General features: G+C 42.3%; 1 protein-coding gene and 1 long non-coding RNA gene across 7 annotated transcripts in view; one reads left to right on the top strand and one right to left on the bottom strand.

Annotated features, from left to right (window-relative positions):
- SGK2 (serum/glucocorticoid regulated kinase 2) overlaps positions 1-21,820 on the top strand; it is a 50,912-nt gene extending 29,092 nt beyond the window's left edge. For 3 of the 6 annotated variants that reach the window (XM_020801122.3, XM_020801117.3, XM_078393177.1), the window contains 13 exons: positions 4,188-4,257; positions 6,029-6,086; positions 6,506-6,555; positions 7,674-7,731; positions 9,327-9,410; positions 10,346-10,477; positions 11,124-11,236; positions 13,616-13,652; positions 16,599-16,685; positions 17,649-17,744; positions 19,346-19,501; positions 20,326-20,415; positions 21,453-21,820. In XM_020801122.3, coding sequence (XP_020656781.2) covers positions 6,051-6,086; positions 6,506-6,555; positions 7,674-7,731; positions 9,327-9,410; positions 10,346-10,477; positions 11,124-11,236; positions 13,616-13,652; positions 16,599-16,685; positions 17,649-17,744; positions 19,346-19,501; positions 20,326-20,415; positions 21,453-21,605 — 1,092 coding nt within the window. In that variant the 5' untranslated portion in view covers positions 4,188-4,257; positions 6,029-6,050 and the 3' untranslated portion in view covers positions 21,606-21,820. Of the gene's footprint in view, positions 1-260; positions 4,089-4,187; positions 4,258-4,285; positions 4,496-6,028; positions 6,087-6,505; positions 6,556-7,673; positions 7,732-9,326; positions 9,411-10,345; positions 10,478-11,123; positions 11,237-13,615; positions 13,653-16,598; positions 16,686-17,648; positions 17,745-19,345; positions 19,502-20,325; positions 20,416-21,452 lie in introns of those variants that run through there. The other 3 variants (XM_020801123.3, XM_072996981.2, XM_072996980.2) reach the window with 3 other exon arrangements.
- Positions 21,821-22,299: 479 nt separating this feature from the next.
- LOC144589140 (uncharacterized) lies at positions 22,300-27,418 on the bottom strand. The gene is made up of 2 exons (XR_013545046.1): positions 27,279-27,418; positions 22,300-22,850 (listed from the first exon to the last, which is right to left on the bottom strand). It is a non-coding gene; the product is annotated as an uncharacterized LOC144589140 (long non-coding RNA).
- Between the last annotated feature and the right edge of the window lie 509 nt (positions 27,419-27,927).

Genomic DNA, 27,927 nt, shown 5'->3' with positions numbered 1-27,927 from the left:
CGACAGACCCGGAAGACCGGAACTGGAAGTGGCGGCGGAGGAAGGGGGAATCCCGGCTGTAGCCACCTCATGAGGTTTGATTGCGCAGGGGGCAGCAGCAGGGGGGGAGTAATGACTCACATGCCAGAAGAAAGGGCTCCACGTGCCAGCTGTGGCACGTGTGCCATAGGTTCGCCATCACTGATATAGGCTTTCCAGATGTCCAGCTAAATGTCCCTGTGAAATTGGTGTAATCACAGTGAATTGTTGCAGTTGAGGGAAATGCTTCAGGCAGTTCATAGAGATCATAGAAAAGTGAAGTTGGGAGGAGCCAACAAGGCCATCAAGTCCAACCCACTGATCAGTGCAGCAATACAATCAAAGCAGTTGATGAAATGGAAGGCACATTACTGCATGCATCTGAATATGTGTTGATCTACCTGTGTAAATGCCAGCATATCTTCTTGTTCTCACCTCTGCATGCCTCTCTTTTTCTGTCCCTGAACTCTCACTGTGGGGTGAGAAGATTAAGACATTGAAGTACATATTTAATTGAAGTACACATTTTTTAATTGAAGTACACATTTAAACTGGAGGCCCTAACAAAGCTATGGGGGGAAAGGAAAGAGGTTCTATAAGGACTGTAGGCAAATCCACTTATGAAAATCCTGTAGAGGTGCATCAAAAAGATAGTGCTTTTAGACTGAATGACACCACTTGTGGCTTAGGTAGTGATGTCACAGCTTGATGGGAAGGGTCCTCCACCAAAACCACCAGAGGCTTTTTTCCAGGTTACTCCCCAGGATTCATTGCCTGTTGTAGGTGCAAAAGGATTTTTAAATGCCTATGATATATCTCATCCCTCTTTTGTGATACTGGCCCTGATCCAGCATCACTAAGATGACACTACAAGTACAGTACGGGAGGGGGACTCCCCAGATACTTGGAAAATATAGTTTCCTTCAAAATGACTTTCCCCCCCAAAAGCCCTAGCATGTCCTCTAGTTTTTGTTGTTGTTTAGTTGTTAAGTCGTGTCCGGCTTCTCGTGACCCCATGGACCAGAGTATGGCAGGCCCTCCCGTCTTCCACTGCCTCCCGGAGTTGGGTCAAATTCATGTTGGTAGCTTGGATGACACTGTCCAACCATCTCGTCCTTTGTTGTCCCCTTCTCCTCTTGCCTTCACATTTTCCCAACATCAGGGTCTTTTCCAGGGAGTCTTCTCTTCTCATGATGGCCAAAGTATTGGAGCCTCAGCTTCAGGATCTGTCCTTCCAGTGAGCACTCGGCTTGATTTCCTTCAAAATGGATAGATTTGTTCTCTTTGCAGTCCAGGGGACTCTTGGGAGTCTCCTTCAGCCCACAATTCAAAAGCAGGATCAGGAGAGTGTACCGTCTGCCTCTCAAGTAAAGGAAGAAGCACAAGAGATAGGAGTGACAGAAAAGTAATTAAGTAAACTAGAAATAAAATACAGTAAGAGGCAAAAGGGGGTGCAAATCGGGCTGGAAAGGAAGAGGATAAGAAGGGGGGAGAAGGAGGGGGGAAGGACAAGCATGTTGGGGAAGAGAGGAGAAAGGATAGAAAAAGGAAGAGCTAGTAGAGTTGATCGAAGAAGAACCTTGGACAGGAGAGTGGGTAGAGTTCAAGGTAACTTGTGAGTACGCCAAAAGGGAATGTAGGCAACAAATGTATAGAAAGCCACCATACTGAGGGGAGATGGAGGAGCGAAAGCAAAGGAAGGAATATAGGGCGTGGGTGAAGAGAGAAGAACAAAAGAGAGAAAGGCAAAAATGTATAGTGATTCCCAAGAAGTCCCATGGGCCCAGCCCCTTCAAAGTCTGACAGAGAAAGATACGTGGCTCGACAAATGGGGGACTGCAGGGAACTACGACATCCCATCTACAAACTTGAAGTGGGCTGAGAACACACCAGAGCTGATGGGTGCCAGACCCAAATGGACCCAGGAAGTTAACAGTTATTCCCCATTGTCTTACCATGAAGAGATAACCAGTTTTAATAATGGAAAGACTTATGACTTGTTGTTGAAGTTGGATGATGACAAAGAAGACCAAAAAATCAAAGAAGCCATGTTAAACAATAAACCAGTTTTATGGTTTATTCGTGTGACGAATTCTTTTTTGGACAAAGTAGAGAAAAGGGAGGTAGATGACAAGCAGCACCATCACACTGCTGTCACCATCTGCAGTGATCATGGAGCCCAAGAAAGTAAAATCTGTTACTGCCTCCATATTTTACCCTTCTATTTGCCAGGAGGTGATGGGACCAGTGGCCATGATCTATCCTCTAGTGCCCAGTTTTTAAAAATCATATCATTGTATGGTTGGGGGGGCTGGCCCCTCTTAAGGTGCTGAGGGCTGTATTTGAAGCTCTGGGCGTTTCAGTTGGCCTGTAGCCTGTGCTGCTTCCTTTGAACTGATGATACTTCCTAGATTAAATTCTAATCTAGTTAATTTCAGCCCACCCCACAGGCAAATTTGACATGTGTAGGTGGCTCTTTATTCTGCTGTTTGGGGGCTTTCACTTAGGATAGTGTGCCTCAAATTTCAAGTGTTCTTAAATGGCAGAACAGTGCAAAGATGAAGAGATAACCTAGTATCATTCATTTCCTCATCCATTTTCTTTTTAATTGTTTTCTCATACAAGCATGGAAAAATTATACATATAAAATTATACATAGAATTACATATATACTCCTATGGTTCCTTTTTACACACATTTTCCTTCAAAAGCAGTTGCATTGTTTTTATCATTGCTTCTTTATAATCGGATGTTCGAAACAGTTACTATAACAATCAACATATATGTTTATGAACAATTTGAACAAATGTTAAACTGTGAACCATTAGCCATGGCCTTATGTTTCAGTCTTCAGTCCAGTTGAGCCAGAAGTTCAATCCAGCCGAGCCTGAAACTTTAAAAGTGATTTTTCCAAAATTTTAAATGTTTCCTTGGTGGTCCACATGATGTCTTAGCTGAGTTTGCAAATACAATGAAGCTATACTATGCCGAAATGAACTGATCTGTTCTTTTGGTTACTTTTTCAACCCTTAATGTATGTGTCAACGTCTCAGATAATGCTGCTTTCTATATATGATCCAGCCAAGTTCTAAAATTAACTTTCCTAAGGTCCTTTCAATTTCTCTCCGTTATAATGGGTGATGCTACCAACATAAATGAAATTAATTGTATATAAATTAATTTTTAATTGACAACCTATGCATCAAGTGCTGTGTCAGTGCTTCTGTTTATAGACTGGTTGCTGATCATCTTTTGATGTACCTAAAAAGTAATGGCAACTCACTCATTTCCATGCTTCTGACTATTTGGATATTATGTAACATAAAGCCACAAGAATTTTTTTAGCAATTGTAGTAGTTCTCAGAGAGATGGGTAGCCCATTTCAAAAACTAGAAGAACAAGATACAGTGGCATATTTAAGGCTGATAAATTTATTTCAGTGTGTGTTTTTGTATTCCCACTGAAATAAACCTGTTCATCTTAAAGGTGCCACTATTAGTTAAATGTTGGTTTTCTTTTTAAAATTAAAATGACACTTCGTTCTGTAAGGACTTTTCTTTAAGCAAAATTTTTTGTGTTGTTTTTGCACTAAAAACTGATCTATTAAAAATCAAAATAAAGAAAATGCAGGTATTGGTCGGAATTGTGCTGAATCCTATTGGACCAGTTCGGAGTATACCCGAGATATTTGAATAAAGCAGTCTGCTGTATTCAGGGAGAGAAAGAAAGCATTTGTACGGCTATGCACAATTCATGTTCATAAAATGCTCGGAAAGCTTTGAATGAGAGGAACTGAGTGGGTGCCAAGTATGATGTATCAAAGGGTAGCTTTTCTGTCTTGTGACCTATGTCTCACAGAGAAGCAAGACAGTTCTGGATAATATCCTTGGAAAGGGAGACTGGAATCTGTTGTTTATGGGACATCGCCCTTGCTGGGTCTGGAATTCTGCTCTGCATAGTTACTCAGATCAGGTTAGAAACTCTTTCCCAGCGCAGTGGAGTCTACCCCTAGCTCTCATAAAGCCTGGTTATCTTGACATGTGGGCGGGTGAATGGATGCGAAGAGCAAGGTCACTTCAGAACAAATGGGTCTCTGTATATGCTGCTTCTTGCTAGTTGAACAGCTTATTTCATTTGCTAACATGTTCTCTTCCCTCCCATTCCTGTAGATCTCCTAAAACAAGGGCGAGAGAAGTTTGAACAAACGGTCAAGGCTTCCAGCTCCAGGTTGTCCTCCTAGTGAGTATAATGTAGTGTGTGTGAATGTGTGTGTAAATATATAGGATTTTTTTTTCAGTGGTGTGGCTGTCACTTTAAACTCAGCCTCCCCTTCCTGCAAGCGACAAGCTGTGAATTGAGCTAGCTGGTACAAGGCAAGATGCATTGGGGAGCATCTCTGGCACAAACTGGGACTTGTGGCTCAATATGGCTTCGTTGCACAATTCTGCTTCTAACAAGAGGTTTTTCCCATGCCGATGTAAGTACTCTTGCTAAATAAGATTACTGAAAGGAAGATTCTTTGAAGGTCTGGTATCCTTTCACTGTGGCACATTGTGGTGCTACACGACTTTAAAAAATGAAGGAAGCAACCAGCTCTGAAAGCCACACACTCTCCTTAGCTTCTTACTAAGAAAAGTGGAGTGTGCTATAATAAGTTTTAAACAGTGCTTGGAAATGTGCTGCTTGGACTACAGGTCCCAGCATCCATGCTACCTGGTGGATGGGGGAAGTTATAGTCCAAAAAAAGTAATTTTTCCAAACTCTGATCTGAATGTATTTTATTTTATGTTTGATTTGCAAGCTTGTCTGTCAGGTATAAGCCAAGAAGGTGATACAGGTGTAAGGCAGCTTCTCTTTTATTCAATGTTCTAGTATCCTTTTCCTTGACTAGTAGCCCCATGGGAGTGGCAGGGTGGGGGGAGAGAAAGAGAGCACTATCTCTCCTTGGAAGAGTAATTGGAATGAGATTTTTATTGTGGGGAGGATGCTAGTTGGAAAGAGTTGATCTGCCTGTGGAGACTGAGCTTTAAACTTTGAAAAAGACATTCAGAGATTTAATTGCAGATCTTTTCATTTTACACATATTTAGCCCTGAAGTATGGGATCTGGAATGGGATGCTGGAATGACAAACAGCACAGCACATACAGTGCTTATATTATCTCTGCTTTTCAGCACTCTGTGCTGGAAGTGGGAATGGGGATAGGTTCTTTAGCTAATGAATATTAATAGTTTAGCTAACAGTTCCAATCAACTTTCTTAGAGGACAGATCCAAGTCATTCTCATATGGGCAGAAGGTAGATATGGATCAACTAGCAGATTTATTGAGGAATAATTTGTAGTAGATTAGCATAGACATTTTTCTCCCAGTTGTTCGTCAATAGCTGCAGCAAAATGACAGCCCCTTCCCCCTCTTATTATAATGCTGGAATGAAGAAAGTTTGTGAGAATAGGAATACATTTTCAGGTGGAAAGGCCTCCATTCAATCCTGTTCTAGAAAAAAAGTTACTGTATTTTTCGCACTATAAGACGCACTTTCCCCCCACAAAACAGGGGGGTGGAAAGTCTGTGCGTCTTATGGAGCGAAGAAAACAGATTATTTTTTCCTGTTTTCTTCTCCTAAAAATTTGGTGCGTCTTATGGAGAGGTGCGTCTTATGGAGCGAAAAATACGGTACTGGGCTTAGAGCTCTTTTGCTTTAAGTCAGTTGCACCAGGATTCATTTGGTAGATTTCCATGTATTGTTAAAAAAACTACAACACACAAAGCAAAGCAAAAACCGGTATAGATCTTGCAGGCCTGCCACAAAATACAAGCAAATCCTCAGTTCTTGCTTTGACAGCATACACATTGAACCAGTTGGTTCTTCAGTTTTTATTTCAATGCAGCCAAATTGACATCCAAATTGGCATAAGAGCTATGACTTGAAGTTTCTTTCTGTGGAAGTGGAGAGTTAAGATCTGTCAGTCTGTCTCCTGCTTTCAAGTAACAAACACCTTTTATTTCACAGTGCTGAAAGAGTTGCCACCTTTATGGACCGTACAAAAAGCCCAGATACTAACAGCGAGGTAAGGCCTGGGCACCATCTCATTTAAATGTATTTAGCTGGTGTCAAATCTTAAGGTGGTGAGTATAAGGAGCTTACTTCCTTAACCATCTTGGGATGTCAGTGGAACAGAAGGTTAAACAAGTTTGTCAGCTGCACTAGAGTTTGAAACCTGCTTACTCTGCGCCAACACATTCCATCTTCCCTTGGTTGACTGTTGCTCTGAGCCAAAGCTCCGAAAAGTTATACAGTAGCTCAATGTTTTTAATTGTGTGTGTTTGTGTATAGCACCTCACAGAATATCATTGCCCACAGACCAAGCTGGCTGAGGTACTCTGGGAGTTATAGTCCAAAAAAGTAAACATTTCCAACTTTTTTTGTACATGGTGGCATAACTACATCTTCTCTAACTTCAGCTGTTTGCTTGTTTATTACTTTTAGCTTTCGTCGCCAACTGATAACATCAACCTTGGGCCTTCTGCTAATCCCAAGTAAGGACATGCAAAATATCCATTTTCCAGTTCCAATGAATGCAGGGGAATTGTGCTTCCAGCTCCTCAATTGACTGGTTATCTTAAATAATTGCCTTGAATTTCTGTGAAAGTCTTCTCTTACAGGAGCAGTGAAAACAACTTTGGCAGATACATCTGGAACCACACATCTTTACTTCTGTATACTGCTGAAATTCAACAGTGTAGTGGCAGAATTATTTTAAAAACCCAACAACTGTAACATGTTTGCTTCTAAACAAGGCATGTCAGGGTGCACACCTTGTTTTAACTGGGGAATTGCATGTCTGTGAGTGCAATTTGCCTTTGAAAAAAGGCTTATACTCCATTCCTTGTTTTAGTAAACAAGGAATGGAAGAGTATACTCCTTTTTTCAAAGGCAATTTGCAAATATTATTTTTAGTGTTTTTTAGTCTTATTTTTAACCACTGCTAATATGCTGCTAGTGGTGGTGAGAAGCAAAAAAGGATAGGGCTGTGCATTCCCTGCTAAATACTGGTTATCTAAAAAGCTTGAGATTTTTTTAAAAAGTCAGAAAAAGTGTAAGATGTATTTTTCTCTAATATACCGTAGGACTGCAATATCAAGCCTCCCCCTCTGGCAGACACTGAAAACGTCAGAAATATTGAATGCTATATAGTGCATGATCTCTGGCTCCATATCATGGCTAGTTCTGATAACTACCCCTTGGGGGTGTTATTTAGTGTTTTCAGGCAGCGAATAAGTGAATCAGTGGATATTGATCCCATGGATAGGGGGTACTCTTGTACATTTTTGTTCTCAGTGGAGGGCAGATCTGGCTATGCCGTTACTCTGAGTGAAGCTACAGAAGCTGGAACAAGAAGACGCTGAAGGACAGAGCTGTGTGCTACCCCTGGACTAGTTTTCTTCCATGGGGATACTCCTCTATTGCCCATGTTAAAGTAACTTTCAGCAGTTAGTCTGGTTTGTTTCTTTAGATGTAATGGAATGAGTGTTGGGGATGTATCTTGTCCTTTATCTCAAGTAGCAAAAAAGGTGGGTGGGAAGAAGTGGGGGAAATGAACTGATTTAGCACAAGAACTTTGTTCATTTTATTTTTTCCTCTTTTTTCCTAATAGTGCCAAGCCAACGGATTTTGACTTCCTAAAAATAATTGGCAAAGGTAGTTTTGGAAAAGTAAGTGACCAACTTGGAACATTTCTGTGTCACTTGCTCTTGAGTTTAGCATCCATTATCCTGATTTTAGTTTCTCTTTTGTGGATAATCCATGATTTCTGAAGGTCAAAGTAGGCAAAAGAAGGAGCTTCACTTTTAGAAGATGAGTTCCTTCAACTGTTAAGATGTCTGTACTAGCACAGCTTTTCTCACCTTCTGTATGTTGCACTGTAGCGTATCTTGTTTTGTTATTGGTAACTGGAAAGTACACAGAAGCTTCTGATGGTGGAGGCACAAAGCTTACTGGAATCCCATCCCTAGATTAATAAAATGCTACAGGGCAAATTGCTGGAGAAGTGATTTTGGTTTGAAAAAATAGTACAGAAGGAAAAAATTGGCACAAAGCCACTCTCAGCTTCATGGCCCCAAACTAAATCCCAGCAATGTATTTATTTATTTTCTTTTGTTTGCCACTTTACTCCCAGGATTGGGGCCCAAGGTGGCTTACAGCAGTGGTCCCCAACCTTGGGCCTCCAGATATTCTTGGACTACAACTCCCAGAAGCTTTCACCATCAACTCTGCTGGCCAGGATTTCTGGGAGTTGAAGTCCAAGAACATCTGGAGGCCCAAGGTTGGGGACCACTGGCTTATAGGACAATTCAAAACTGACTAAAACACAATAAAATGACAGACATTAAAATAGAATTATATTCAGTTGTATCTGGCTGCAGAACTAGAAGGAGGGAATATGATCCCCCTGCCCTGTATGTCTTAAGAGCCAGCCTAGGTAGCCTTGGTAAGCTGTACAGTCCCAGAACACATGCAGAAGGAGAGAATGGAAAATCACTTCTGAGTATTCTTTATCTAGAAAACCCTGTAAATCAGTGGTGTCGAACTGTGGCCCTCCAGATGTTCTTGGCCTTCAACTCCCAGAAGCCTTCACCACCACCTCTGCTGGCCAGGATTTCTGGGAGTTGAAGGCCAAGAACATCTGGAGGGCCACAGTTCGACACCACTGCTGTAAATGGTTGTTATAAATCAGAATTTATATCATGTTATTGCTGTTGCTACATTATTAAAACTGTATAAATTTTATACAATTAAAGTTCAAACTCTTTAAATAAACTAAAGTAATAATAATAATTTTACTTAAAACCATGAGACTGGAGGCACACTAGTTAAAAAAATCTCTGCTGTTAGGGTTCAGTTTTAAAATGTCTATTCTAGATGAGGGCCCCATTCAGAAATTCAAATGAACATGTTCATTGTTTCTTAAACAAAACAAAGCAAATATATTCATTTTACATATGTGCTCAAATATGGAAGCAATAGACTTCCACAAAATTTAGTTTATTAGTCAGTTATAAGCCACTGCTGTTCTTCTAGATACCTTGACATCTAAAATGATTTAATTAGGCTTCATTCTTTTTTTTCATAGTATCCTGTAGGAATAGGCTCTGTTCCTTGGTACACTGGGATTAGATGAAGTCAAACACTTCTCAGCCTGGTACACATTCTGCAGATAAATTAGCATGACACTGAAATGTAAACATAAACCGAGGCAATCTAGAATTCAATCCTCTTTCAAACTCCTTGGTCTTTTGTTCCACCACAGGTCCTTTTGGCGAAACACAAGTCTGATGGTAGGTTCTATGCTGTGAAAGTTTTGCAGAAGAAGTCCATCCTCAAGAAAAAAGAGGTACCTTTTTTAAAGCTTTATTTGTACCCGAAATATGAACCCTTTCTCCATCAGAACCAAGTTTTTCTTGTCTTCCTACACATGGCCTTTCAAACAGTCAACAGATGTCAAATAAATTTTAGCGTATTGTATTTCATTGAGTGAAAGGTAATGTGTTTCTATTTTATATTCACAACAGGCAAAACTTTTAATAGTCTGAGTATAAATACTGGGCGTCAAAACGTATTGCTGAATATTTTAAGTTGTAGACTGCTTTGAAATCTTTAGGTGTACAAGATTTTAAATATTCAGGACAAAATAATTATCTTCTACCAGTTACCTCCCTGGCTCAACTGGGAACTTGGTTTGTTCTTAGTGAACTACATGCAACAGGGGATAGAGAAACAGTCTCCCTGAAGAATAATATGAGGACTGTGGACACAGCTGAGCATTCCTTGCAAATGATAGCACTTTCTCGGCTGATCCTTCTGCGCCAAAATCATCATTAGATTGCTTCTGACAGGAACAAAGAAGAAGTGAAATTCAACATCTGGCTAACATGCTAAACCCCTCATGAACTTTTAGCTGAATAAATATTTTATTAACTGCAAAGTGCAGTTTTGGAGGCTCTGGTCACAATTGTATCTGTGGCATGTTGGAAAAGGAGGGATTAAAGTCTTTCCTCCCATGTGCAGAGGAAACATTTTTCTACATACAATATTTCCTAGAGATGTGTTGCAAAATGACAATTTGCCCAGGATATGCTGTATTCCAGTCCCAAAGAAAATGTTCCCGGTACAAAGGTTGCTGCTTGGCTTAGGAGAAAGGAAAAGAAACGTTGATCCCAAGTCATTGGATCATGAATACGAGCTTGTATGTAGTTTTTGTCATTGCTGGTTTGCAAAATTGTAGTCTGTTTACTTGCTTAGTACTCTCCCTTTCTTGCTTTTTCATAGCAAAATCACATAATGGCTGAACGCAATGTGCTACTGAAGAATGTGAAACATCCCTTCCTTGTGGGGCTACACTATTCCTTCCAGACCAAAGAGAAACTCTATTTTGTACTGGATTATGTAAATGGAGGGGAGGTAATTTCACGTCAGTCTTTCATCAGAGAGAACATAACATCATACTGGCCAGGGGCAGTTTCAAACTCTGCTTTTTAAAGTCTTGTCACTGATTTTGTATATGTCTGGTTCAAAGGGCTTTATCTGTCTTTTCCTGCCATATCTTTGACTTGGGAGATTTTTCAGCTTGGAATCATAGGCATTGCTGTCCCTGAAAGGCTTTGAATCTGAGAGTCAGATCACATCTTAAGACCAAAGCCAATTCCCTCCTCTTACAATGTTATCCTTCTAGGCAAGCATGCCTTTCATGTAGTTTGCATATTTGAAACATCGAACACATAAACCGTGCTGCCTGAGACAACAGAGAGACCCTGCTATTTCCAAACGGATCAATTAACAAAAATAAAAAGGAAGCTGATTTGCCAAATACATATTGCAGCAAATTCATATTGGCATAAACAAATAGCGTTTTCCTCTTAAGGGTTCACTGCTTCTGAATATGGGTTCAGTGTGTCCTTTGGCAGGGCCCTGAGTGTTCTAATGCTGTGTTCCTCAGTTAGCCTCAGAGTACAACATAAGGTAGAAAATAAAGTGATGCTGTCATGAGATGAAAGGTACTTGCAAAGCTCTCTGGTCTAAATTCAACATTTCTCACTTCTGTTCATAGCTGTTTTTCCATTTGCAAAGAGAGCGTTGTTTCCGTGAGCCACGAGCACGCTTCTACGCAGCTGAAATGGCCAGTGCAGTTGGCTATCTCCACTCACTCAACATCATTTACAGGTAAAGTATAGTATGACAGACAGGAGACGTTTCTTATAATATCTATTCCTGGGATATATTAATCTGAAAGTGGAGTATTATCTATATCTATATCTATATCTATATCTATATCTATATCTATATCTATATCTGTATCTATATCTGTCTGTCTGTCTGTCTGTCTGTCTGTCTGTCTGCATATGCATATGCTGTATTCTTCCACGTATAAGACGCCCCATGTATAAGACAGCCCCCACTTTTTAAATCCAAAATTAAGAAATCTAAGTGGGGCTTAACAAGTGTAGAGGGAAAGGGATCAAAGTGCTGCAGGATCGCTTTGATCTCTGCTTTCCCCTCCACTTGTTTTTGTTCTCTCCTCAGTTTACTTCGGTGTATAAGACGACCCTCAATTTTTAGTCTAAAGATTTTCGACAAAAGTATAGTCTTATACACAGAAGAATACGGTATATCAGATTTTAAGAACTGTAGCAGAGAAAATATTATTTCTTTCCTTCCTTCTTCTTTTATGGCAATAATTTTCTTAAACCAAAAATACTCCACTTTCAGATATATATAGATATATATATTGGCAGAAGGATTGCAACATTAAAATTAGATCTGCATAGTATTACTAGTCACCATGTAGCCAGATTGTGCACCATTACTTATGGCACCTTTCTTTCCTGCCACAAAAACACCTAACATAATTATTGTCCCTTTGGCTTTCTCCATCCTCCTTTGTGCACCAGTTCTTGATAAAAGTCCAGCCTCTGCATGCTTACACTTGTAGCTGTTGCAGCCAGAATTTAACAGACCAGTTGTTGTTTTTTCAAGTTGTGTCTTACAAACTGAGAGGTGGCATTCCACTAGCAGAGGGCATGGAAGGAGGTTTCCTCAGCAGTCTTCATCTCCTCCAGCTGTCTTCAGCTGTAGGAAGCAGCTGAAGCATGTTGCGAATATGGTGTGTTATCTGTGTTCACACTCTGTCTTCTGCCATGCACTGGGTTTCTGCATCCAGTGGTGTATTTCTACATTTGGAAGTGCCTGTGGTCCTTAAGAGATGCCATATAACTAGTTCCCTCCCCTCTATAGACAGTGGGATCCATCCATATTGTTCAAGCAGTTTTTATTTCTACCAAGAGCAGATTTTTGTAAAGTTAATGGCTCTTGGTCACCCATTCAAAATAAATACTGTGCCATGAAAAATACTTCGCATTGCATTTCTCCCTTGAATTGCAGGGACCTGAGCAGCATGGTTGTGGTTATAAATAAATTTTTATCAATCAGTCAATAAGTATTCAATAAATGCTATGAATAAATACTATTCAATAAATACATGCCCCAAACCAGTGGCATGAGTTCAACACAAAAGGCGTTGAAGTGGTCTACTTGCCCCCAGACACAACCTCTAATGACCTTTAAGGCTTATTACAAACTGTACTGTATAGAAAGGATTGTCAATGCTATGGAAGAGAACCAATGCTATGGAATTGAATTGTTTCCTATTGTGTGAGGTTTTAATTGTGTGAGCTCTGGTTCCACAACACCACTGTTTGTGCCAGTTTCAAACAATTCTTGGTTGTAGACTAACCATATTTAAGATTAATGATGGTCTGTGGGTTTATAAAATAGGGCGAATTGTGTTTTATCAAAAGCATAAGCAAGTTTTGAAAGCTGCTTGCTTCCTTCTGTACAGGAGGAGAAGGAGGAAAGAGTGCAAAAGCCCAGAAGGCAGAATAAACTAGTTCAGGTCAGCATGACATCTCAGTGCCAAGGAGAATCTAAGGTGCCAAGATCATGCAAAAACTACCCCAATAAATGATTTTGAATTTGTCTTAATTTGCAAATCCTGTACAATAATTTAGAATACTTCAACAATCAGTGTCACCTTTAATGCAGAATGTTAAACAGTTCCCCCAGGGAATTCTGTCTTTTAACTATATGAATTGATTGAAAATATCTCTAATGTATCATTTCTAGTACAATAATTTGATTCAGACACAGGCCATTTATTTGCAATTTCTGTCAAAATTCACAGGAGCCATCACTTTGTGCCCCCCCCCCATGAGTGGACCTCTCTTTCCCATACCCTGGCATAATCAGGAAATGAAAAACTGGGTGCATCATCTGTCTTGCACCTTCCTCCATGTTTCAGATCAGCTTCATTAGTTTGGGAGAGATGTCTCTGAACTTACTGCACTTCCTGGACCAAGTAGGAATGTGTCTCAGTCCAAAATTTCAAAGAGACTGCCCTGCCCTCAAGTCAGAAACTGCTTTCTATAATGCTTTTAACAGATAGGTACAAGTCCCTTAAGGAGGCTGGATAAGTGCCTCTCCGTACAACCCTAACAGAACTTAAACCATATATTTTCCCCCTCTTAACCTCTCCCTTCTTTTTAGGGACTTAAAACCTGAAAACATCCTCTTGGATTGTCAGGTAGGTTATCTCTGCATGTTTGTAAAAAAACTGAACTGATACCATAAAGAGAGGACAGATGCTATGGTTTATGACAAGGATCAGAAGTTAGACTTCAGTATGGATGTTGTTGTTGTTGTTGTTGTGTCAAGTCTGAGTAATGTAGTGATCATGATGTGGTTTTTGAGATATGAGAGATGTTTGAGTACTGGTTTGCCATCGATACTTCTGAGAATGTTTCCATGTTCAAGTAGACATTGAATCCATACCTCCTGAGTCCTAGTTTAACAAACCATCCACTAACCCACCCTGACTCTCATTATATGCATATGTCAAGTGTGAAAAGAACGTACAAGTATAATTGTTGTTGTTTAGTCATTTAGTCGTGTCCGACTCTTCATGACCCCATGGACCAGAGCACGCCAGGCCCTCCTGTCTTCCACTGCCTCCCAGAGATGGGTCAAATGCATGTTGGTAGCTTCAATGACACTGTCCAACCATCTCATCCTCTGTTGTCCCCTTCTCCTCCTGCCTTCAAACTTTCCCGACATCAAGGTCTTTTCCAAGGAGTCTTCTCTTCTCATGATATGGCCAAAGTACTGGAGCCTCAGCTTCAGGATCTGTCCTTCCAGTGAGCACTCAGGGTTGATTTCCTTTAGAATGGATAGGTTTGTTCTCCTTGCAGTCCAGGGGACTCTCAAGAGCCTCCTCCAGCACCACAATTCAAAGGCATCAATTATTCGGTGGTCAGCTTTCTTTATGGTCCAGCTCTCACTTCCGTACATCACTACAGGAAAAACCATAGCTTTGACTATTTGTACTTTTGTTGGCAAGGTGATGTCTCTGCTTTTTAAGATGCTGTCGAAGTTTGTCATTGCTTTCCTCCCAAGAAGCAGGCATCTTTTCATTTTGGGGCTGCTGTCTCCATCTGCAGTGATCATGGAGCCCAAGAAAGTAAAATCTGACACTACCTCCATATCTTCCCCTTCTATTTGCCAGGAGGTGATGGGACCAGTGGCCATGATCTTAGTTTTTTTGATGTTGAGCTTCAGACCATTTTTTTGCGCTCTCCTCTTTCACCCTCGTGGGGACGTGGTGGCACTGCGGGCTAAATCGCAGAAGCCTGTGCTGCAGGGTCAGAAGACCAGCAGTCCTAAGATCGAATCCACGCGACGGAGTGAGCTCCCGTCACTTTGTCCCAGCTCCTCGCCAACCTAGCAGTTCAAAAGGATGTAAATGGCAGTAGATAAATAGGTACCACCTCGGTGGGAAGGTAAAACGGTGTTCCCTAGTCAGTCTGGCCACGTGACAAGGGAAATTGTCTTCGGACAAGTGCTGGCTCTACAGCTTGAAAAACGGGATGAGCACCGCCCCCTAGAGTCGGACAGGACTGGACTAAAAATGTCAAAGGCAATCTTTACCTTTACCTTTCACCCTCATTACAAGGTTCCTTAATTCCTCCTCATTTTCTGCCATCAGAGTGGTATCATCTGCATATCTGAGATTGTTGATATTTCTTCTGGCAATCTTAATTCTGGCTTCAGATTCCTCCAGTCCAGCCTTTCGCATGATGTATTCTGCATACAAGTTAAATAAGCAGGGGGACAATATACAGCCTTGTCGTACTCCTTTCCCCATTTTGAACCAATCAGTGTTTCCATATCCAGTTCTAACCGTTGCTTCCTGTTCCACATATAGGTTTCTCAGGAGATATATAAGGTGGTCAGGCACTCACATTTCTTTAGGGACTTGCCATAGTTTGCTGTGGCCCACACAGTCAAAGGCTTTTGCATAGTCAATAAAGCAGAAGTAGATGTGTTTCTGGAACTCTCTGTCTTTCTCCATAATCCAGCGCATGTTAGCAATTCGGTCTCTAGTTCCTCTGCCCCTCAAGTATAATTAGGACCATATTATTCCCCGTAAAGGAATTTTCATGCAGCAGCACACCCCTTTCCCAGGCACCTCTTTGGTTCTGAGTTCCTTAAAAAGATGAACCTGATTTTTAGATGGTTTTGTGTATATCAACTGAAGTATGCATAGCTGGATACAGAACATGATCTAAGAATCAACCTCCACATTGGAAAAAATATCTTTATACATTTTGTTACTCATTCCACTGCAACACATTTATCCATTGAGAAGCAAGCCATGGACAGTGGTTGGGGAAAAATTGGTTCTAGTTTTGCGTGAGAGGGAAAAGAGCTTCTCTCTATCCACCTTATCCATCCCCTGCATAATTTTATATGTCTCAATTACAGTATGTCCCTCCCCCCTCAGGCACCTTTTCTCTAGACTAAAGAGCACCAGTTCATTGTGAAACTGGTATTATTTATTCTTGAATTCTAACAAGTACTAAGATTGTTGGACTTGACAATATCAATCTGTTAGCAGGAATACTTCAGTAATGAACTTGGGCAACCAGATTAAACAGAAGCATAAAAGTGCCCAAGCCGTCTACGTTGGCTTGGGCACGTTGTGAGAATGGCTGATGGTCGGATTCCAAAAGATCTCCTGTATGGAGAATTAGTGCAGGGTAGCCACCCCCGAGGGAGACCACAGCTGCGTTACAAGGACATCTGCAAGCGGGATCTGAAGGCCTTAGGAATAGACCTCAACAGATGGGAAACCTTGACGTCTGAGCGTTCAGCCTGGAGGCAGGCGTTGCATCATGGCCTCTCCCAATTTGAAGAGACACTTGTACAGCAGACTGAGGCAAACAGGCAGTCCCGAAACAAGCAAAACCAGGGAGCTGGACAGGGGACAGATTGGATTTGTCTTCAGTGTGGAAGGGATTGTCACTCTCAAATTGGCCTTCTCAGCCACACAAGACACTGTTCCAAGACCTCCATACAGAGCACGATACCATAGTCTCTCGAGACTGAAGGATGCCTACACACACAAAAGTATCAACATTTAAAAAAACAACATTCTAAGGAAGCCGACACTGATCCTTTTTTTTCCCCTCAGGGTCACATCATACTGACAGATTTTGGACTATGCAAAGAAGGAATGGAACCAGAAGAAACAACATCCACTTTTTGTGGTACCCCAGAGGTATGATATTGATGGTTATTTTTTTCATCTATTTTTAATGCACCATTCCCCACCACCACCACCAACAACCTTTGGTTTTATTAGGAACTGAACACCATTGTTGAATAAGAAATATAGAACTATATCCCAGCCCAATATGATTTAAGTTTTCAAAGCATATGTAGTATTGGACTGGCTGATGGTATAATGGTGAGCCTAAAACAAACTTCATTTTGCATACTCAATCTAAAATGGGACAAACAGTCTTGATTTAAGAGAGCATGGCCCTCCAGACGTTTACGACTACATATCCCATAGTATTTTATCTTTGGCATTACAGACTGGGGATTCTGCGAATTAGAGTGGAAAACCTCTGGCGTGCCAAGGGTTGCCACACCTGTTTTAAGACAAAACCTGATTCCCAGTACAGTATTTAAAAGATATTTATATAGGATTTCACAATGGAATTTACCACAGAAGGTTACTGGTGCTAGTTATATCTGAGGAAAAAAACAACCGAGGAAAGAAATGACTAGAATATTTATCAGTTATTTTTTCTCACAGGACTTTTGATATGGAAACTACAGACAAGAAAACAAGTGGAACTTCATTTTTAAAAACCTCTTGGGAAGGATAGATGAATACTTGCTTTTGAGTAGCTTATTTAATATATTGCAAGGTGCCTTGGGCAAAACTCTGTGGAAAATTGCATGCAGATAAGCTCATAACACTGGGAATTTCACTTTCTCACCAAAGAACAGCCAGCAGCTGAAAAAACAAGACATTCTTGATATGGGTTAACTAGCCTCATATAATTTGCAAAGCTGCCATCGAACCTGGAAAAATTACTCTATCATGAGTTGAAGCAGTAGCTTACAAAGCCATGCCATACTGGAAAGCTTCTGGAATTGTTTTGTTAGAAGTGTTCTATGTGGATCATATTGATGTGTCAATGTGTGTTTTAATTGTGTTATCTTTTCATAGTACTTGGCTCCAGAAGTGCTGAAGAAGGAGCCCTATGACAGAACTGTAGACTGGTGGTGTCTTGGAGCAGTCCTTTATGAAATGCTGTTTGGCTTGGTAGGCATTTGAAAACTGAGCTTACTTTTCAAAAAGAAACAGAAGCTGAAAAATTACAGACAATAATTCTCAGAACTAAAAGTCATTTGAGAAAGGATTCCCAAGCTGAGAGGTGTATACAAGCAGATTTCTTTATTCCAGATGCAAACCTCCCCACTCCTGCCAGGTTTGGGAAGCGATACTAAAGTCCATTGAACTGTGTAGAGACTTATATCTCCTTTTGGCACTTAAGAAGAATTTGTATGATCTGATAGTCTATGACATGATAATGTCTTCTTTGCTTTACCCTGTATGCCAACAGGCTTAAGTCAAACAGAGCTGAGATCTGAATAACATATAGTTGACAAACTGCAGAACTGGTGCAACTGCCCTATTTGTGCCAGCCAGTTACGGTTGCAGGATGCTGAGAGCCATTGTTGGCCATTGTTTTTTGGGTCCCAGCCATCATGGGATCCACATATTGAAAATTTTGAAATGTAAGCTTTCCTCAAAACTGTGGCACATTTTGAACTGCAAGCATCATACCAGTCCCTATGCAGTCATTCCAAGTTACCTTGGGTCCCCAGATGTTCCCAGAAATCCTGGCCAGCACAGCTAACAGGGAAGGCTTCTAGGACTTTTAGTCCAAGAACATCTGGGAACCCAAGGTTGGGAACCACTACCCTATAGGCATGATGAATGCCTGCAGTTGTAAAGGTACTCCTGTCATGAAGAAAGTTTGCAGTTTCATGAGGAAAGCTTCCTCTGCCAGAAGTGGATGTTTTGTAATGTGTCTAACGTGATAGTCATTATGATGTAATGGATAGTGTTAGACAGGACTTGGGAGGGTTGTGTTTAAGTCCCTATTGGATCATGGAGACTCACTGGGCATTGACATCTCAAGTACCTCAAAAACCTCATTAGGGTTGCTATAAGTGAATTAAGACACATAATGCACAATTAAGACACATAATGCACAATGTGCCTTCATTTCTCATTTTAGTTCAAGTCATCCTGAACCCTTATATTACATTACAACCATATACTGGGAAAATCCCTTGCCTTTGAGGACTATATCACAGCTCAGAGGAGGCAAGGACGTTTGAGAGAGTTGCAGATGGTATCATCATCTTTGCTGATGAAGAAGGGTTGAAGCTTTGACTTGAGAGCTCTGGTAGTCTATGCTTATGTGCAGGATGAGGTGGAGTTACATTAGAGTTTCTCAAAGCTGTGTGGTTGTATGAAACTTCCCAGACTCGCACCCTACCCACCCCCATCATGGTCACATGCTATGTTGGCTAAGGAATTCCAGAAGTTTCAGTCCAAAAGCAATTCTGCCAAACTCTGGGTCACATGCATATGCTAGAGAAACTGTGTACCGTAATTTTAATCATAGCCAAACAAGTGACAGAATCATTCATGTTGTGTTTTGTTTAAAAGGACTCATAATAGCAGATGAAGCAAATCCAAAGCACATTGGCCTGTGTTCTTCTTCACCTCTCCACAACAGTACAAACACAATCAGCATGAATAACAGTCTATCTGAAACCAGCATGTCAATAAATATATTATGCGCATGCAACTCATGTCTTTTCCACCCTTGTCCCCATCTCTTTTGTTAGCCTCCATTTTACAGCCGTGATGTATCTCAGATGTATGATAATATTCTGCACAAGCCACTTCATATTCAAGGAACCAAGACCATAGCAGCTTGTGATATCCTGCAAGGACTTCTCCATAAAGATAAGAAGAAGAGACTAGGAGCCAAGACAGACTTTGTATGTGATGCACCTTGTAGAGAAGTGCCTGTCATTATTATACATTCCTTGACTTGCTGAAGATGCCATCCTTAGCAGTATTTAAATATCTGTGCGGTTTTACCACTTCCCCCATTTTCCTGTCTACTACTGGTTAATCTTCCATGTTCCTTCTTTGCTATTGTCTAATCAAATTGTCTCCACTCCCTGTACTTTTCTGGTCATTTCTCTCATGGTACCGGGATGCAGACCAGGGGTGGGGACCCTGGGTTTAGAGGGTTTAAGGCAATAGCTCTGAAACTTTGGTCTTAAGTAGTATCTAGAATAAATCAAAGTGGAGAATGCATAAAACTAAGAGAGTCGGGGCGAACATTCATATTTAGCCACATATCATTTGCATATAAGGTCAGTTTTAATAGACATGGTAGATATTGAATATTATTGATTTTATTGTATACTATATTTTAAAAATAAGTCTGCATTTCCATTTATAGTTTTTCATATGATGTATTTGCCCCCCATGCAACATGATGATCCTTGTTCATTTGTGCTGCTTCTTTCTTTAAATCAGTCTCTCTCTCCCTTTCTCTGCACACATGCATATACATATTGCCAGAGGGGTGTACAGAGAGATGTTTGTACCATTATATACTGTACCCTACTTTGCAATTATGCAAGTGCAAGGAACAGATGAGGTTCCTGACAAATTGAGAAACAGCCCTAGTATGGATATGCTTTCCTGCATTGGGATGTTTGGAAATGTAGGTATTTGCACAGTTGCAACTAGATGAAGGTAAATGTGTGCCTTCAATTGATTGACAACCATTTATTTTTCCTCTTCACAGCTTGAGATAAAAAATCATATGTTCTTCAGTCCAATCAACTGGGATGACTTATATAACAAGAGAATAACACCACCATTTGATCCTAAAGTAGTGAGTAGTTTGTTCTAGCTATCAACAGTTCCCTATTTTGTAAAACTGGGAAATAGTCTGCTCTGATTACTTTCAGGGGTTGGTAGTACTGAAATGCCTGCAGTCTGACATTTATACTTGATTTTGCTGTCTTGAACCATGCTGGTCCTTTTAGAAATCAGAATTACATCATGTTTCACCCACTGGGGTTGCACTTTCAGCCTGTGTATCATCCTTTGCTTTCAAATCAAAATCAGAAAAAAAATCTTGAATTATAGTTTCAAAGCAGATTATGGTTTGGAGGAATCATGGTTCATCTTGTTTGGATGTAACAGTTAAGTGATGGTTACTACCTAGGGCAGTGATGGTGAACCTTTTTAAGCCTGAGTGCCCAAACTGCATCACAAAATCAACTTATTTTATTTCAAAGTGCCAATATTGCAATTAAAACCTGAATGCTGAGGTTTTAGTTTAGAAAAAACTGCTCCTGCACTGCAAGGGTTAAATGCTTGGTTTCAAACCCACCCCCCCGGGGGCGGTATTAACAAATAAATACTTACTGGTTCTCCAATCCCTCATTGAACTAGACTGGTAATGATCACCATTATACCCCTGTCCTGGACCACTGCACCAGCAGAGGGGAGTGCCAAAATCTGGGATTGGAAGACAGGTAAGTATTTGTCTATTGCAACTTATGGCTCGTGTGCCCACAGAGAGGGCTCCGTGTGCCAGCTCTGGCACACGTGCCATAGGTTCGCCATCACTGACCTAGGGGAAAAGGGAAGACAATGTGAACCCATGATATCTGATTCAAATCGCTATACCATATTTTATTATTAACTATTGGTCAAAGATTTTGAAACTACTTTTCACTCAAAGATGCCAGATAGACACAAGAAGCAAGATCTCGAAATGTTAATATAATCTTCAACTAAAACCCAAATGTATTCATAAAACATTTTTATAAGATAAATGAGTCAACTGCAAAAAAAACTGGCATAATTATTATTGATATAAGCTGAAGTTTGCTCACAAATAATTTGTCTTTACTTTTCAAGGCTGGCCCTGCTGATCTTCGGCATTTTGATCCAGAATTCACTCGGGAAGCCGTTCCCAGTTCCATCATCCGTACCCCTGACTTATCTGCCAGCAGTTCCAGTGCAACGGATGCTTTTTTGGGGTTTTCGTATGCACCCAACGATGAGGACTAGAACAACCTGTGTAAAGAAGGCTCGAGAAATCCAGTATTAGCTCTTGATTTTAATGGGAGGAAGCCTTACTCTCTGACTAATTTTCTAACTGGAACAGAACCAGGGTCTACAGCTTTATGATACAAGACCTTATAATGTGAATGTCCCTCTTTGCTGAGGAAATGCTGATTATCCTAGTTGAAATTATTCTATTTATAAAGACTTGAACACATTTAGTGAAACAATCTTGTGCCAAAATGTTGTCCTGTGAGAATGCAAATTAGTCTCTGTTTGGATTGCTGTAGATTGCTTAAGAGGGACAGAAGGTATTCCGCATAACCAGTTATTGTGGGTTCAGTGGTTTTAGTGTTAGTGCATTACTTGTTCATATTGCTTGTCTCCTCACCTTGTGATTCATCCTAGTTTGGTCCATGTTCTGGTTATATTTTTCTAAGGGTCTTGTGGACTCTACTTTGTTTATTGAGGTGCTCTAGTTTCCTACAGGAGATTTCTAGAGAAGGCCTTTAGTACTAGTCTGAAAATCCAGAAGCTTTCCACCATCCACCAATTACTTATAGCTACTCCTTCCATGAAATTTTACCCTTGCATTCTCCATTGCCCAAATTTATTGTCTTTGGACCTTTCTTTTTTTGTTTTGTTTGTGTTTGGAGAAATGTTATGGACCCAGAGTGATGCCATTTATAATGTGTATAGGTTTTGTTTTTTGTTTTCAGGATTTAATGCTTTGCTCTCCAGCTAACTAGTGCTGATGGGAATGGCCTAGCCCAACAACACATCCTTTCAGTTCTAGATTCAGTGGCATGTCACTTTCATCTTGAAAATGTTGCCAGTTCTCTGCTTATATTTTTAGCAACCTGATTTATTCTCACCACCACCACCTTTACTTGTAAGCTACATAGTGATAAAGGCCTAATCATAACTACCTCTTTAAATCAAAGATACAGAACAGCCAATACATTTTGTTTCTATAAGCATAAAGCAAGAACAGATTTGTTTCAAAGCCCTGCCTATTGAAAACTGCTGAGCACAAGTGAATTGTATCAATGTGTACTTTTTAATATGCAAAATGGATCCAGCCTCCTGCCAATGCAATGATAACAGCCTCAGTATGAAGCCTCATTAACTTGGTTTTACACCAAATTATTATCTGTCCCAGAAACATTTCCATTCTGTTTTCTTCTAAAACATGAATATGCAAGATTCTAGATGAACAACAAAGTAGGCTGATTCTAGAAATGAATCCCCCTATTTATTTATTTTTTATTTATTTATTTATTTATTTGATTTGTATCCCGCCCATCTGGTAGGTCAGTACCACTCTGAGCGGCTAACATAAAATATACAAATTATAACAGCATAAACCAAAAGTATCAAATGTCAATTAGCAAAACATAATGAATCATAAATAATAACTAAAAAAGAAGAGAAAAGTAAATTAAATTAAATTAAACGCTGGCAGGAGGGAAGGCCTTGATATAAAGCCAAGTTTTTAATTGAGTTTTAAATGTGCCCAGCGAAGGGGCCGCGCGAATCTCAGGAGGGAGATTGTTCCAAAGGCGAGGAGCCACCGCCGAGAAGGCCCGGTTTCTTGTCTTCTCTCTCCGGGCCTCCCTCGGCGTCAGGCCCCTCAGCCTCACCTCCAGGCTCGCGCGGGTGGTTCGGGTAGAACTTGGTGGGTGAAGGCGTTCCGCCAAGTATCGAGGTCCCAAACCGTTTAGGGCCTTATAAGTGAGCATTAAGACTTTGAAGTCGATACGGAAACAAATGGGCAGCCAATGCAGTCTAGCCAGAATGGGAGAAATATGATGGTATTTTCTCCCACCGGTGAGAAGTCTGGCTGCTGCATTCTGCACCATCTGAAGTTTCCGTATCAGCCTCAAAGGTAGCCCCACGTAGAGCGCGTTGCAGTGATCTAATCTTGAGATTACGAGTGCGTGTACTAAGGTAGTGAGGGCCCCCGTGTCGAGGTAGGGCCGCAGCCGGGCAATCCGCCAAAGATGGAAATAGGCGGAGCGGACAACCGACGTCACCTGTGTTTCCATGGTGAGCGTCGGGTCCAAGTGTATGCCCAAGCTGCGGACCCCACTCGCCGGGGCCAAGGCCGCCCCCCCAAAAGAGAGAGGGCCAACCAGGCCACCAACCACGGGGGGCCCCACCCTCAGGACTTCCGTCTTGTCCGGGTTCAGCCGTAGACCATTTTCCTGCATCCATTCCAGTATAGTCTCCAGGCAGCGCTGAAGGGTCAGGACGGCATCACCTGCAGTTGGCAAAAAGGAGATATAGAGCTGAGTGTCATCAGCGTACTGGTGACACCTCGCTCCACACCTCCTGATGACCCCCGCTAGTGGCCTCATATAGATGTTAAATAACATTGGGGAGATAATCGAACCCTGTGGAACCCCACAATTGGAGCTCCACGGGGCCGAGACCCTCTCCCCAAGCTGAACTCTCTGGGGACGGTCCTCCAGGAAGGAACGGAGCCAGGCTAACGCCTGGCCACCGATTCCCAACTCGGAGAGCCTCCCCAGGAGGATACCGTGGTCGACGGTATCAAAGGCCGCCGAAATATCGAGGAGGACCAACAGAGACAGTTTGCCCCTGTCGGCCTCCCTCAGGAGGTCATCATACAGGGCGACCAATGCCGTCTCTGTCCCGTGGCGCGGCCTGAAGCCCGACTGGAATGGGTCCAGTGCATCTGTTTCATCCAAGAGCGCCTGAAGCTGGTCTGCCACCACCCTCTCCACCACTTTGCTCATGAAAGAAATATTGGCGACGGGCCTATAATTGCCAATTTCGTCCGCCGCCAAATTAGATTTCTTTCGTATGGGCCTAATGAGTGTCTCCTTGAGGGCAGATGGAAATCTGCCCTCAAGGAAAGACCCATTTATTATAGCTGTGGCCCATTCAGTTGTTTTCGGCCTGGCTGCTTTGATTAGCCAGGCCGGGCAAGGGTCCAAGGAGGAGGTGGTGGCCCGACAGCGGTCAAGCGCTCTGGTCACAGAGTCAGGTGTAACTGGCTGAAAAGAGTCAAGAATAACCGGGCAAGACGGAGCGCTGGACATCTCAGCTCGATTCACTGTATTTAAAAAGGGAGAGAGCTCCCGGCGGATGGCCTCCACTTTAGCTTTAAAAAATGCCGCAAATTGGTCCGGAGAAAAACTAGGGGGAGGCCGATCTCCCGGGCCAACTCCGGATAGGTCGCGTACTATACGGAAAAGTTCCGCCTGCTGGTTGGATGCTTCGCTTATCCGGTTAGCGAAGAATGATCTACTAGCAGCCTTCACCTTACTCAGGTAAAGGTTAGTTGCGACCTTGACGGCTATCCAGTTATCGTCCGTCGGATTCTTCCTCCATCTACGCTCTAGCCTTCTCCTTATTCGCTTCATCGCCCGGAGCTCCTGGGAAAACCAGGGCGCCGGACGTGTTCTGCGTCGGAGAGGGCGTTTGGGCGCGATCGTGTCTACTGCCCGGGTGGCAGCGGTAGACCAGCTATCCACCAGAACGTCGACAGGAGCGCTAGCCAGGTCAGCAGTAATCCCTCTCATGGCATCTTGGAAACCAATCGGATCCAGTAGTCTTCGAGGGCGGGCCATAGCAATAGGCCCTTGCTCCCTGCGTGGGGGGAGAGCCACTGTGAGGTTACATTTGATCAGGTGGTGGTCTGACCATGACAAGGGGACTGACACCAGGTCCGCCACCATCAGACCACTCTCGCCCCAATTGGAGGAAAAGACCAGGTCCAGTGTGTGACCGCGCACGTGGGTGGGGCCGTTGACATGTTGGGACATGTTCAAGGAAGCCATGGTTTCCAAGAACTCAGAAGCTGGCCCAGTAACCTCTGCCTCCGCATGCACGTTGAAATCACCCAGGACTAAAAGCCTCGGGGATCCCAACAATGCCGCGGAGACAAAGTCGGCCAGCTCCGGAAGGGAAGTGGCTGGGCCGCAGGGAGCGCGGTAGCCCAGCAAAATCCCAATTCCATCCCTGGCCCCAATCGACACGTGAAGGGCCTCTAGACCAGGCCTTACCGCCGAGGAGCGCCTGGTAACCTCCAAGATGGATTTATATACAATGGCTACTCCCCCCCCCCGCCCTTCCAGTCTACCCTGGTGCTGGACATCATAACCGGGCGGGCAGATGAGAGCCAGAGGAGGACCACCCTCCCCATTAAGCCACGTCTCGGTTATGCATGCCAGGTCTGCATCCTCCTCCAGAATAAGATCTTGAATTAGCTGGGGCTTATTGGATACAGACCTGCCATTCAACAGCAGCAGAGTTAGAGTGGAAGGCTGGCTGAACTGGTTACCTCGATTCTGGGGGTTGGTCACAGCCTCAGAACAGTGAACAGCCTTCAAACATCTGTTCACCGTTCTACTAACACGAGTGGGGGCTGCGCCAACGCCATATCGCCCTCTACCCATAACCACAGGGATGTTGAAAGGCCCCTTGCTGGTCAAACAGGCCTCCCCCTCCATACCAGGCAGAATAAAGAAAGAAAGAAAAAGAAAAAAGAAAAAAGAAAAAAAAATTAACTAATAACACAAATATTCTAATACAATTTTAAAACATATACAAAGTAAATTAATTTAAATTAAATATATATAGGTATAAATAAACATAAAAAGAATAATAGTGTTTCCCCCCCCACTCCCCAATTGGCTCAAGTCCATCCTCTAGTGGCTCGCAGCCTTGCCTTTTGGGCTTTACTGATCTTGGTAATATTATTGATGGTAGTAGATTTTTCCCAGGCTGTTTGAGTTAATGTTAAGTCCAGAGAAAGTGCCAGAGTGGAGATGTTACTCACTAAGTTGTTCAATTTATAGACAACAGGCAGCAGCGGGAACAACAAAAGCCAAATGCAATGATGAATAGTCCCTGTTTTCCCCTTTACCCTTCCTTGAAGGAGTAGCAAGATGTTTCTGCAGGTAGTCCAGGGAAGGCAGGGTAAGCAGTCTGGGGTTAGGAGCGAAGCAGGAGCTGCCCACAGGGAGCCCAACATGGCGGTCATCCAACAAGCTGAAATCAGTCAGAGAGGGTCTTCCTTCCACCGCCTCACCCCCGGAATTTCGCCTTATTTTATTCCAGCAGCAGGGACCACAAATTTCAGAAAAAACGCAAGCCCCCACCATTCACCCCGAAAGATCTCCCAATTAGGCTCCAAGCTCTAGGCTTCCAAGCCCGGGGGGGGGGGTAAGCGACTAGTCACCAGCCACCAGCGGACGATTTTCCACTTCAGAAAGGCTCCTGGCCGACAAGCCCGTTCTCGGCAAACAATCCCCGGGCGATCTTAAGCTGGGTCTTCAATGGCGCGGAGAACGCTTCAGGCGGCAAGCGCCACAAACAACAAACAGCCACCTTCTTCGGACCGCAGGCACCCGAGCGTCCGAGCTGCGCCGAAGCCAGGAAGCCCAGATCGAACTCAGCACGGCTCCGCGCCTAAGCTCTGGCTCCAGCCCGCGGCCCCGCACTCAAATCGGCAGCGAGCGTTCGCAAGGTGAGGAGAGGGTCCAAGAAGTCGGGGGGAGGGGAGAAAAAGAAAAAGAGAGAAGTGGAGACGAGAAGGGAGAAAAGAAAAAAAAAAAAGAAAAAAGAGGATGAAAATCGCAAGAGGCAAGCCGGCGCGGCGGAGGAGAACGCTAACCGCCCGCTACCGGCGCCATCTTGCCATCCAACCTATTATCAACCAAAGGCAAAATACATGCATCCTGCTGGTTAACTGTGTAGATTGAAGCAGAGTTGATTCAAATGGGCTTCCAGTATGCATAAGAACATAAACAGAGGTGAACAACATGACCCGAAGTGAAGCAGAGCTTTTATCTTCCTCTTCAAAGTAGCAAAGAGCAAGGTATGTACACCTAGGGTTTGGAGGACACAACTCCAATAAGGAACATGTACTACAGAAATAACTGCCAGGTTTTGGTGCTTTTGTACTACTAAACAATGGCCTTTTTTTAAAAAAACTTCTGTCCAGATTTAATTTTCAGTGTGTTCATTCTTTTGTCTAAAAGATTTATGTGCTCTTAATTCTTAAAAGTGGTGATTTTTAACTATGTATTAAGAAATGTCTCCAAGCGCTCAAGTTTGTTCCAAGGATCCGTTTTTGCTTATCTTTGTCATGAGGATACAGTATACAATAAAATAAATGGTTTGGTTGTAATGGCAGTCTTGTAAGTCCGCTGTTTGGTCTCACCAATACACTCTGAGATAACTGCCTAATTTTGTTGAAATATACTTGCATTTTGTTCCGTGTTCTTTCCCTTGCCAAATTTTTTCGATCTGATGAGTACTGAAGCCTCAATAAAAAGTATAATACATTTTAAAC

Source organism: Pogona vitticeps, chromosome 4 (assembly GCF_051106095.1).
Source record: "Pogona vitticeps strain Pit_001003342236 chromosome 4, PviZW2.1, whole genome shotgun sequence".
NCBI classification, from domain to species: domain Eukaryota; kingdom Metazoa; phylum Chordata; class Lepidosauria; order Squamata; family Agamidae; genus Pogona; species Pogona vitticeps.
The sequence above is the reverse complement of the archived record's forward strand: the minus strand, read 5'-3'. Positions and strand labels throughout refer to the sequence as shown.